Source organism: Ambystoma mexicanum, chromosome 5p, assembly GCF_040938575.1.
Source record: "Ambystoma mexicanum isolate Mex_15411 chromosome 5p, UKY_AmexF1_1, whole genome shotgun sequence".
Taxonomy (NCBI): Eukaryota; Metazoa; Chordata; class Amphibia; order Caudata; family Ambystomatidae; genus Ambystoma; species Ambystoma mexicanum.
Window position 1 is genome coordinate 848,369,642 of NC_090930.1, and position 13,330 is coordinate 848,382,971.

General features: G+C 41.4%; 1 protein-coding gene across 2 annotated transcripts in view; it reads left to right on the forward strand.

The window, feature by feature from the left end:
- The window catches only part of STARD3NL (STARD3 N-terminal like), a 367,995-nt gene that overhangs the window by 113,789 nt on the left and 240,876 nt on the right, over positions 1–13,330 (forward strand). For both annotated transcript variants that reach the window (XM_069613274.1, XM_069613273.1), the window contains exon 2: positions 644–926. In XM_069613274.1, coding sequence (XP_069469375.1) covers positions 711–926 — 216 coding nt within the window. In that variant the 5' untranslated portion in view covers positions 644–710. The remainder of the gene's footprint in view (positions 1–643; positions 927–13,330) is intronic.

Consider the following 13,330-nt stretch of genomic DNA (forward strand, 5'->3'; position numbering starts at 1 on the left):
GCGTCTGTTGTCGAGGAATGGTGCAGCTGTATACAAGTCAACAACGATATTGAGCGGCACAAGGCCCCCTGTCGAAAATAATTCAGAGCATCTAACACTGGATAGCTATCTACCAAGATGAGGAATCTGTGGGAGAGGAAGCCATAGAAAGAACATTAGTGGTAAGTAATTTCTCCAATGCCATTAGCTCTGGGTTGATTCAAGTAATTCAAATTACAGTTTAACATTAATTTTGTTGAAAAACTATATCTGGAAAATGGGCTGTCAGATCATTGGATTACTACTAACAACAATATTATAGTAGTCCTATTTTAAATGCAATTATTTTAAATATACACATTTGTCATCTTATTAGAAATTAAATAGGACTATAAACAGTTAAATTATTGCTATTAAAATTACAATTGTTTATACCAAAATTTTGGGCCTGATTCAGGGAAGTGTTTTATAATGACACCATCCCATAGGAAAACGTTCCATGAATCAGGCCCTTTATATTATGACTACTTCTACTACTACTTGTATTATTATTGCCTGGTATTTCAAGCATTCAAATTCTGTTTAAAACAATGCTGTTGTTTGTTTGAATTAGTTCTGCTCTCTTTTTCTTCATTTATAAACATGTCAATGTCTTGTTGTAAAGGCTGTCTGTTACCCTGGCTTGCTGGTGATGCTGAAGCTGCAAAGGCACTGCTCTGACCAGGTTCAGGATGAACCAATCGCAAGATGACCCTGCGGCTGCACGGCATAACAGTCTGCCCTCTCTACATGATGTCCATTCCATCAATTCGGCAGAGCTGATGGCAAGGATCGAATCGTATGAAGGAAGAGAAAAGAAAGGCATATCGGATGTCAGGAGGACCTTCTGCCTGTTTGTCACCTTCGACCTCTTGTTTGTAACCTTGCTCTGGATCATCGAGTTGAACGTAAGTATTAATTCATATTTTGGGCTGGATTCACAAACATTTGCACTTGAGGAAATCGGGAGATGCCTACAAGTGTCCGGTATTTGCACCTGCTACTTTATACTCCATTCACAAAACCTAAAACTGGAGCAAATCTGGAGCTGCTTGGAGCATTTTTTAGATGCCCTTGAGCGAAACCTTTCGATTGGCCTTCGAAATTGTGCATCTCAAAGATGTTCTATGCATACCCAGATTGAATCACGTACAAAGTAGCAGGTGCAAGACATGACTTTTAGCAAAGTAGACTGGCATTATCTGTTCTTGTAAGGCTTTCTGGTTTATTTAAATGTTTCTCAGTGGACACCTATTTGCACCCTGCAGATATCCAGAGCAACGTGGGTTGAGCATCTTGGAATATTTCAGTACTTTGCAAATTAATTGCCTATCAATCTTTTACTTTAATAAGTTAACCTCCCAAAATCATAGCAAAAGCTTAAAGATTGCGCAAAGGAGCTTTTTTATCATTGAAAGGTGAAACATATGCTTTTATAACATAAAGTAAATATGAATTTGACTATAGAAAATAAAACACCAAAGACACTACACTGATCCCAACAATAATACTTGATTTTAATAAAACCAGTCAGTTGGTGTCAACATTCCACCACTAGTCTGACAGAACAGGATGTACAATGGCAAGTAGTCAATACAAAAGTGTTCACTGATTCATCAAACATTGTTTGTGCATCCATCATTAAGTCATACCATAGATCATATCCATTGGAATGTCTAAGAAAGGAGTAATGGGAAAAACAAAAACAGCAATCGGGAAGATCAATTATAGAGTCGAATAATTTGGAAAACAAAGAGAAAATAGGATAAAAAAACAAGAAAGAAATCACAGAATTAACGTGGTTCACTTCAAAATTATTGGATCAACAGATTGTCAAAAGTGAACTAACTTGGCGATAATAGTAATCACAAAATAGTCCATAGGCGCCCCTCTGCGAGAACGGACACGGCTAAATGACCTGTTCTTTGGGGAGGTACCCATTCGAGAGTCCCGCAGTCACACTTTAGCTCACTATACCTTTCACAGAAGGGAAATATCCATTGTCATATCAGTGTTTGTCCCGTCCACATGGGCACTCCAGCACCAAAATGCTATGGCAATTCTCTTCTGAACAAGAGTACCAACAGCAACCCCAGACACGTGTTTCAGCCTTGTTGGGCCTCATCAGTGAGGTGGAACTGTGCCTCTTTGAGCACACTGAGGAAGGGGTCCACATCTGGATGACCCTAGGAAACTTAGGGTGACTAAACCCAAGTCCCTTAACCCACACAACTCTCCCAAGGAGTGCAGTGCCCACAAACCAGTGCAACAGAACAAAAGGCACCATTCTTTTTAATACTATGAATAGATCCGTGATTATGAATAAATCCGTGATTGAGTCAACTGATGCCATGGTGTTGAGTTATCTTAACCATGGTCTCATTAAAGTGAATTGTTTATAATATATTTGACTACTCGATTTCTACATACCGCAGTAGAATTTTGCCCAGTTTCAATCGTAATCATACAAAATAAGTAAAAAAATAGGCAAAAAATATATGAGCATTTAGAGAAACCACTGCATGGTACGAAGAACAATAGTGACTTCCTCTCTCAGTTGGAAGCAAGGTCTTCTGTTATTTTAGAGAATCTAGCGATGGATATGGCTACTTCATTAGCCAACCAAGAGAATGTAAAGAAATCTTTGTATGATTATGATTGGGTTTGCACCACCGATTTATTTTACTCGTATCCATCGTTGAATAATCCGGTATTTGACCATAGAAGTCGGGAAAGCCCATCTATGATTCTGTCTCAGTTCCCAAATAATTATTATAGAATGATTCTACTGAGACTGATATGGAACCTTCTACTAACAAAAGAGATATTGTTTAGAAGACAAATGATTACTGAGTTGCAGACCAACTGCAGATATTGTAATCAGGGCCCTCCGGAAAGTGCACAAGACTTGGTTTTAGAATGTGAAGCCTTAGGTACATGTATGGTGAAATATTTTTCAAGGATGTTCGATCAGGATCATAATTTGGGCTTGTTGAATTGTGAATATTTTTGGAAAAGATGTCTTAGGTTTAGCGGTGGCAGGTTTCATTAAGAGTATTAATTTGATGAATTGATGCTTTTCAAATTATTAATTGTAATGAAATGTTATAAGGTATTGAACATGCAATGTATTTCTTCAAGATTACTTCTCTTGTTCTTCCTTTTATTATTGATTATTCTATTTCACGTATTGTATTGATTTTGTAATTTTTTTTTAACCAAATACAAAAGAAATTAGGCTCAGTTTACGGTAATATTAAATGCGAACTCACCAATATCAAATCAGTATGCCAATCTGTGTAATTCATAGACTGCCGATAATATTAGATATTGTTGTAACCGAATCCTGTAAAACAGGTATTAGATGCTATTAGTCCCCGTAGTTTTCCATGAATAATTTTTAAAGGCCTGCTAGTGGGATAAAGAGGTGCTCACCAATAAGATTTCGAGATGTTGAATCTAGGAGCGGCAGTTGTATCGTCCTAGATCTATAAGAAACAATTGGCATTCTACATTTTTTATTGTAATATAGCTGTATCTGTCAATGAATTCGGGATTTAATCAAGCAAGGCTATATATTCCCATTAAAAGTTCCAAATGGGCATGTCCAGTAAGGTACACTCAGCCATGATCGGCGGCCTGTGTGTAAGTACGTTGGGTGCCATTTTGTGTGTGTTGATATATATTCTAGTGATGTCACACATTCTCAACGTGTGACATCATTTCCGTAATTGGCATATTCCCTCATGGATGGTTTGCCCTCCCCTATTTACGTGTGGGAGTTGCATCCCTTTTGAGAGCAGGTGTGGTCATGAACCAATTTGTACTCGAATCAGACCTATGGTGGTAAATACATTGTTTTGATCATCTTAGTACTGTAAATATACATACATGAAATAGTCCACGAAATAAAGAGTACTAATCATGGTTTTAAAGATGCAGAGTAAGATATTAATCCGTGTGACCAACCCCGCACTAGCAAATTAAGCAGAACAACAATAAATTATTATAGTTATTATACATTTGTGTACCCAATTATGCACTAAGTGAGTAAATTGTACAATATGGTTAATGATCTGGTAACCTAGGCATACGTTACCTATCACAACTAGTATTATTCTGGAAATATTCAGGCCAGGTTCTCACAGTGGAAGGAGCACTGCCAGCAATCTCCAAATTTGATAAGAGTTAGTCAGATGCAAAGAATTGTAAAAGTTTGTTTAGCTTCTCTTTTGTCACACACCCCGGACCGTTGATGTCTTTCCTCTAACCTGTACCAGGATGGCACATAATCCTAGGGTGGCCCTCAGTGACAGTCATACCAGGGGCAACCCAGAGGTGCTCTTCAGGCCTATTTTATTTTATTAAATGTATTTGGCGGAGCATGGATCTGGCCCAAAATTACAGAGCGATGTACGGATCTATAATTCTACCATCACAATTCATAAAAAGCTTAAAATGCAGAAAGGATATCAACAGCCAACTTAACAAAAATGCCATGAGACAACAGAAAATCAAACTGGAACCCACAACCTACCAACAACCAAAAAATACAACAATAGCGAATAAATACTTAGGGCAAAGTCGTCAGTTCCTTGCTAAAGATAAAAAGAGAGGGCTGTCATGATCTCTGCTTCCAAAAGATCAGGACTTGCCCGACTCCCTTGGAAGCAGACCCATAACCCCGGTTCCGAGTGCCAGCCAGTCCCAATTGGGACCTTTTGGACCCTGTCCTGGCGCCAGTGGCACCAGGCTCATAAAGATGCCCAGTCCCAGCGCTGGAAGCGCTGGGCTGATAATGGTTGGGTGGACTTACCTGCAGTAGACCATGCTGCTTACTTACCTGCCAGTTGAACCCCTGATCCTCTTCTGTTTGGGACTACTTTTCCTGTTGGGTGGGGCAGGAGCCACTCCCTAGGTTCAGAACACTGCAACTCTTCTGGAAAGCAGGAACTCTTTTCTTACCTAGGCGTGGCTGTGGAAGGAGACACCTAAGCACTACAGGAGGCTATTTAAACCACACCCGATGGATGAATCTTGCTTTGTGTTATTCTGCATTCTCTGCAGCAGAACGCTCATTGTGTCTTCTGCTTCTGATCCTGGGCCTAAGGGAACAAAGGCTTACCATCCTGGAATCCAGTCTTCAGCAGCACCTGTAAAGACAAAGAAAGAACAGGTTAGCACTACGGTCTTCAGTGGCAGCACATCTCTTACCTGGTCCATCGGCTGTCACCAACGCCTCGCGCTGCATTCCGGCATCTGAAAGACAAAGGCTTACCTACTCTTCGCATGCTCCGGAGGTCTTCGCACTGCATTCCGGCATCTGAAAGACAAAAGCTTACCAGCTCTTCGCACGCTCCGGAGGCCTTCGGCGCTGCATCCCGCATCTGAAAGACAAAAGAAGGTGCGTTTAAAGACATTGGGCAACTTTATTACTCACGTGCCATTCCTCCTTCCCACGCCGAATCCAGTGGGTATTCCAGCACCCTTCAGCTTCTCTAAAGCTCTGAACTTGTAGCTGCAAGATAAAAGGGACAGTTAGTGCGCATCGTGAAGCAGGCTACAAGCGCTTACTTACGTGCTTCCAGGCGCTTCTATTCCTCACGCGGGTTTGATCCTCAACTCTCATCAGCCCACCATCCTCCATCGCCGGAACCCTGCAAAACAAGAGATATCATTACAAAAGACTTTTAAGACATTTGAAGTGCCCAGAACTTACCGTTCGTGCAGTTAACGACGGACAGCAGTCCTCTGAGGTCAAGAGGCCTGCACCCTTATCCAGTGAAGAAACTGGTTACGGCACCCTGCCCCGAGGCAGATGGAGAGCTCGGCGTTCACTTACCTAAGGTGAGGGCGTTAACCTTTGGGGTTCTACAGGAGAAGAGAAAGGGAAGAGGAGAGAGGCACCCAATAACCCCAGTTCATTAATCCCATATTTTCTACCTGCAGACATCTTACTCTTCGAGTCAGACATACAGTGCACAGAGGTCCAGCCCAAAGAGCCAACCGTGTGTTACACATCACCTTTGAAGATACGGCATTCACCCAGTCAAGACCGGCGCCTCTGCGGGAATCAGGTGAGCGTTACAAGGGGGGCTAGGTGTATGGAACTTAAATGGAGTTCCAGAATCGAGGAATATCACAAGAGAATTCCTGTTTATATGCACAAGCTTTTCTGACACAATGAATGTCAAGACGGCTAAGGTTTCGCTGCTAATCTCACATGTGCCACCTGATTAAATCAATTAATCTGAGTGGCATAACAGCTGCTGAAGCCGCACTGCCTTGAAGACAATCTAGCACAACTTGATATTAATTGTTGATTCAAATGGTAGCCAATAAAGCAAAGGAAGGATGGGGGAAATGATCACTCCTTCTAGCACCCACTGGTAAGCAAGCAGCAGTGTGAAATGCTGACTTCAAAGATGTAATCACATTTAAAATGGCAGTGCCCCAATTAACCTTGCACAGTAGATCCAAATAGATCAGCAGGTAAAAACTGTTTGATGCATCAAAGCATGGTAATGTTGTAGAGGTCTGCCTAAGCCCATTCAGCTGCATGCAGCTGCATACAAAACTTGCAGTCTCGCTAAATCTGTAATGCGCCTATATACACGTGTGTGTTTCAAGGTGCAACAAGGCAAGAGGTGGGAAGGAGGAAGGAGCCTGATAGGCCTTGTACATTCGGATCGTGCAAGTGCAGGTATTTATAACACGCTTAATACCAGAGGTCGGTTTTAAGCTCAGATCTGGGATTCAAACCAGTGTAGCTCAGCGTGGTCTTGCTTCCAAGACCCGCGCATTGCCACTGAGCTGTTCTCCCTTCACCACTGAGTATTTAGGTAAAAGTGAGTGCCATCCACATATTGATGAATGCCAGTGCCACACTTTTCTACCAGATTCCCAATCAACTCCATATATAGATTGATTACTATAGGGGATTGATTAATATTGACTAGGATTTTTAGACATTCTGTGATCTGTTTGTATTGTTGGTCTACTATGTGGGCAGGGCCTTAGTGGGAGGGGTGGATGGACTGCATATCTTTATTTTATGTTTTAACTGTATTATACTCGATAAAGAACTGAATCCCAAAAAAATGGTAGTGGTATTTTCCATATCTTGATCTGCCAACCACACATGCACCCCAGTGGTCACCTTTGCTCAGTAAACAATCAAAGAGCAATAATCACTAAACTGCTGCTAGCTCTCAGACCTCTCTTTTTTTTTTAAATGTATTGAATTTTATAACATGTTTGAAACATTCCACCAACAAACCCTCCCTCCTCTCCCCCTCCCCCCGAGGCAACTTCCATTCAGTAACCTCCCCCTCGCCACTGGAAATTCCCTGTATGGCTCAAGGTAGCAACAGTTCTAACTATCAGTAGACCTGAAATGTGTGGTCAACTACCAGCATGTCTTCCATCCCCTACTATTCTAAAATCCTGGAATATGTGGTCTTCATAGGATCACTAGTTGAAATGAAACTAACAGTTTCTGAGACCTTCTGCAATCTGGGATTCCCAATTTCAATGAAACGGCACTGACCCAAGGCTCCAGATTGCTAAACCTTGCACACCGCTCCAGGATTTCCTCGCTCCTCACAAGATTTCTCAGCTTTCTTTCACACTACCGACTACCCTTGTGTCCTATCATTCCTCTCCAGCCTGCTATTCAAATAATATAATATCAGCAAAATATACTTACATAGAAATACTCAAGATTTTGGATGATGTTCTTACCACTACATTTCTCAAGACATCTAAACTTCTCTGCATCTTTGTGATGAGATAGTTAATTATTTTCAGAACAAAATCTTTATTATTCTTACTAGAAACGTAAAATGCCCTCTTCCTGATGATGATGATGATTTCCTCAGCACATTCTGGCACTTGGAGGCGTTTCCTCTAAATATGACTTCTTTCTCTTATGATTGTTAATTCAGAATAAATACACTTATCTATCCAATTCCGATTGAAAATGCACTAATGGACTACAAGCTAGCACGTTTGAGCATAGCAACATTATTTTTACATTTGTTTACATATTGGCCATAGCACAGCTGTCAGAGTCACCTCAATCGTTGACGACAACAGGAGGGTGGGAGACGGCGGAAGTATAGGCATTTTGGATTTGTTGGAGGTCTCTGCCACTTTTGACATAGTAACCACACTAAATCCCTGGGTAGACTGCATTACCTTGGCATCACAGGCTGAGGCCATTCATTGATAACAAGCTATCTTCAAAATAGATCCCAATCAGTGGCTGTTGACTTCTTTGAATCATTTAAAGATTGTGTGGCGCACCTCAAGAGGCCTCTATATCCACACTTCTCTTTACCTGTTTTCTGTTCAACCTCTCACAAAACTCCTTAGCAACTATGGCATGCATTTTTACACATGTGCAGACGAAACCCGAATTCTATCACATTTGAAAGTAGTATCCCCATCATTTAATTTCATGTTTTCTGCAAGTTTGTCTGCTCTAAGTGACTGGATGAACCAACACCATTTTAAAAGTCAATGCCTTCTGCCCAACTGTCCTTGATACTTCACCAAACCTAAACAAAATCTGAAATGTAGGCATCACCATTGACAGCCAAGTTTCTTTTGTCCTCCAGGTTACTAAGGTGGTTGACAATGTATTTACCACCATATGTCTGTTTTAGCCGGATCTAGGTGATCACTGCGATGGCCGAAATGCTGATTTATTTTTATTTATTTTTTTTTTTTTGTTTACCCTTTACACCACATATATATGCGGGGGGAAACCCCCCACAAAGCCTCTCCCCCGATATTATACACTTAACCCCTCCCCAACATATATATATATATGGTGTAAGGGAGGGGTTAAAAAGAAAAAAAAAGTCGCAGTTCCCAGGTCGACATTTTTGGACGATTCCGTTGTAGCCCAATACGCCAACTAAAGAAATTCCTAAACCAACTTTTGTTTAGTCATCAAGTCCAAGAGATGAATGCATTTCTAACCTTTTGACTTGATTATGATAACTCACTTTACTGGAGTCTTCCTAGAAATACACTCTTAAGATTACAAAGAATTCAGAATTCATTAGCCAGAATATTACTTAAACTTTCCAAAAAGACACCTGCATCATCAGCATGAACACAATCTCACTGGCTTCCCGTTGCTGAAAGGCTAACATTCGAAGCCCTCTGTCTAGAATAGAATGCCATCCTACCCAAAAGACTGCAGATCCACACACAGCGGTGCCATTCTAAGTGGAAGAAGGGCGCTACACAAGCCCATTTGCATTACATCACGTAGTGCATTTCAATACACAAAACAACACGTTTTCTTACAAACTTGTCATTAATTCCTTAGCACGGTAAAGTATTTGGTGAAATGAAAATTCCCCATCAATTTTAACCGTTCGACTTAATGATTTTTATATTGCCACGGCCCTTTTGCTTGTCTGTTTGCTTGAATCTCTGGCGATTGTGATTCTGTATTCTGAGCAGGTTGTTGGCTTCTCCTTTCCTCTGCGCTTGTTGTACCTCAGCCTGGCCCCCAAATGCTCCCAATTTCAGAACATCTTTTACCATACCTCCCTCTTCCCCATTGCTTCTGGACTGCTGCCTAGTGTACACCAGGGAAACAAAAAAAGGTCACATTCATTTAAGCTCCCATTCCTTTTGGTGTACATTTTGGATTCGGTTTTTTCCTTTTCATTCATACAAACATACTTGCATACAAGTAGTTTTCATAAATTAAAAGTGTTTGAGTGCTTTTGGGCTGCACAGGATGGTTAATGCCATGCAGCCCTTGTTAAAGGCCCTTGGCTCTGGGCCGGTTGTATGTGATTAAATTGACCACATTTAGTTTGTGGTCTTGTATTTTGAGTCTTGTAAATCGACCTTTGGTTTTGTATTGTTTTTTTTTTTTTTTTTTAAATAGGTATTATCCCCCATAACGCCTCTGCCCCTGCCACTACCCTCATGCTACCACCAGCACACACGCACATAAAAAGTCCACTTATAACAGTCAAACCCCAAGAGAACAAACGAAATGTTGTCGATTTAATAGCGGTTAACACTCGGGCCTATTAATACAGCCTGGGAGACGGGTACTATTGAGTATATCCCACAGCCTCAGATATTGATACTTAAATAATTAGTTTTGGTGTCATTTACAAACCACTTAATTTCAGCCTTGTTGTTTATCATTATGCCGCCAGAATATCTCATTATTATGTGATTCCCATTGTAACATGTATTATCCGCGGGTAATGTTTTCTGGGGATGGATATGGTACTTTAGTCTAGGGTATGCGTTTATGCTTTGGAGGGATTTTTTACTTTTCCCAATATCAAAATAGAGCAGTGGCTCTATCATCATAAATTACAGAACTTCCTGAATCTGGATCTATGCCCAAATGCCAGGAACAAAAGACGGACATTGCAGAATCCTTGCCATGAAGGCTGCATCTGCAAGGTCGGTCTTTTCTTCCCGGCCCCTTTCCCGGTCCTTTTTGGGGGGTTCCTCCCCCGCACTCATCGACCACACTGCGTGGCCCCTTCCCACTAACCCCCTCGACTTAACTGCTGCATGCTCTGGCTTCCTTGCTCATCAGTCTGCGAGCCATGAAGACGGAAGCCCCACGTGCATCTTTTGTGTGCCAGGCTTGGGTCTTCGTGGCCTGCAGATCGCGAATGCTCAATGCGTTGCCATTGGTGGTCTTAATGCCCATAATGGGGGACAAGGGTCCCCTCTCATAGGTGGGGCATGCTATACAGATATGCACGTTTTGAGGAACAGTGATCCATCTTTCATAGTAGGAGCAATGCTTTCACAGTACGTGAAGCACAGGACGTTGGGTAGAGAAGAGTTGATTGGAATTACCTTTTGAACTGTGAATTTTATAGGCATCTGCTTAATTGGAACAGCAATACATGCATCTGATTTGTGTGGGTGAAGAATACTCGGTCTTTTTTTTTGGCAAGGCTGGACTATAAATGTGTTGCAGTTTTAATGCTTGGAACTTTTTCCGAGGTGTTTTATTCGATACAAAAACAAGGTTCATTGTTAGGCCCTTAAGTCCCCATTAGGTTTGTATAATGGAGTAGTAACAGAGGTATTTGTTTGCTATCCACGCCATTTTTGTTGTTGCCTTTACAACCCCGAAATACATACAAGAAGGTTGTCTCTTGGCCTGAAGAGTGCTGTGAACAAATGTATTGCAGTGCTCGAATTTGACAACATTGTAACTAAGAACGGAACGCAAGTCCCTGTGGAGAATGGGTAATGCACACAGGTGATTAAAGGCACGGAACAAGTGATTTTCTGTTTAGTGGCTGAGGCTTGTCTGAAAGCGGCAAGCTCTTCTAAACATGGAAGAATTAAACCTTGATGACTGGGGATATATTCAAGACATGTTGCTATAGCTGCCTGTGCTATGTTCTATCATTTAAGGTTTGTAAATGCTAAACTTACTGCCCCCTGGTGTGGCCCTGTAGCTTGAACGTTCAGTAGAGCATTTCTGTGCCTAACTAGGTCTCTGGTAGAGGGTAGAGTGAAACCTAGCATACCTTGCTTTCATTATGGCAGAGTAAACACAACAGTAACAGACACAACTAAAACTCCCTAATACTTGTAGCGTGAGGCTACCAGCAGAAGCTGTGGTGTACTGTATGAGGCTAATGCTATTGGTTGTGTGAGAATTCAAAAAGGCATGTTAGATAGCCCTGTGTACAAAAAGGGAGAGTTTGATAGCCCACAAAAAGGCATAGCCCAAAAGTGTGGAGTCATACAGATGATGGCAAGGACATGGATTAAGGCTTACCTTCACCTTGTCATCACCTTGTCTTACATGCCCACCAATTGAAGTACCGTTTATTCAGATAGGAAGATTCCATTTACATTCTGGCTTCAACTCACTGCTCTGTTCACACACAATCAGTAGAGGTCATTAGCAAAATTAAAACTGCACCTTCTCTTATCCAATTATCATTAATATGGTGCGTGAAGCAGTCTCTTCTAAGAAAAGAGGTAACAGAGGCCAAGCCGAGGTTGTGTGGTTGGCGCAGCAGCGTATCCCCCACTTTGTTCGTTTTCGTCTTGTCCTGCGTCCACATAGGCGTGTGTTTGATCTGCTGAATGCGTAGGCAACCTTTATTGTCTCCTGTTCCTAATTTCTGCACGCTGCTGAGGCACAATCTTCAGCTGGGATCCAAGCAGTGCCTGATGAATTCATTGGAGCAGCAGGTGGCTGTCCAAAGTATCATTTGCTTATATAAGCAGGGACGTCATTTCACCAAAATGCCAGGGGTAGCAAAAGTGACATCACATGACCTTTGGCCTCTGATGACATCACAGGAAGTGATCTCAGTTAACCCCCGCCTCGAAGTGACATCACGGGAAGTGATGGAACACGATCTTTCACCCCTTTACAAAACAGTAAGGGGCATCACATATTGTTCCTAAGTACACTACGAAAAATATGGATGCAATATCCCTATAATGTTATATACATTTCATACAAGCATTGATCACCATATGTATCGTTAATATCATTGTGTATAGGACCATATTACCAAATTACTGTGACTGTAAGCAGACGTCCAAGGCCAAATGATAACGATATGCTATTATATAGCACATACGCTTAAGCGCTTTATATAGATCAAATATACATACAATATCACCCAACCTGTGTTTGTACTCATTTATCGACCTCAGATGTGTGATAGGCTGAGTTGAGGTATTTATGAACAGGCCAAATCAGTGACTCCCCCTCGCCCCCCCGAAATAAACCTTTATGAGTCTAGCAATTATTGGATAGAATTCCAGATGGACAAATGATTTGTAATTCCTATTCTTTCTTATTTAGCGTCACTGCTCAAAGTGATACACTTGTGGAACCTCGTTTTTTTTTTTTTTTTAAAGAGGCCTGGACAAGAAATTCAGACACTCCAAAAATAAAGCGCCACATGACACTGGCCACAGCCTAGGACCTTTACATTAAAAAAAAGGAAAAAAACAAACAAAAAAGTTAGAAAATAAAATCTTTTTTTTCTAGAGGTAGCAAGGGAGACCACAGGGGTAGCAGGGGAGACCTCATGGATCGCAACTGCGACCCCTGGCCACTCCCAAATGACGTCCCTGTATATAAGCTCCTCAGCTCAACTGAGCTTTCTGTGACATCAAGAGAGACGTAAAGGCACTAAACTAAGCAAATAGCCATGCGACCTCTGCCTGTTAGTACATGTATATGGTTCAGGTTGGCATTCCTCCAAAATAGATCGCCATTTTTATGATGTTAAAATTAGAAAAGAATGCAATCTGTTTCACACTG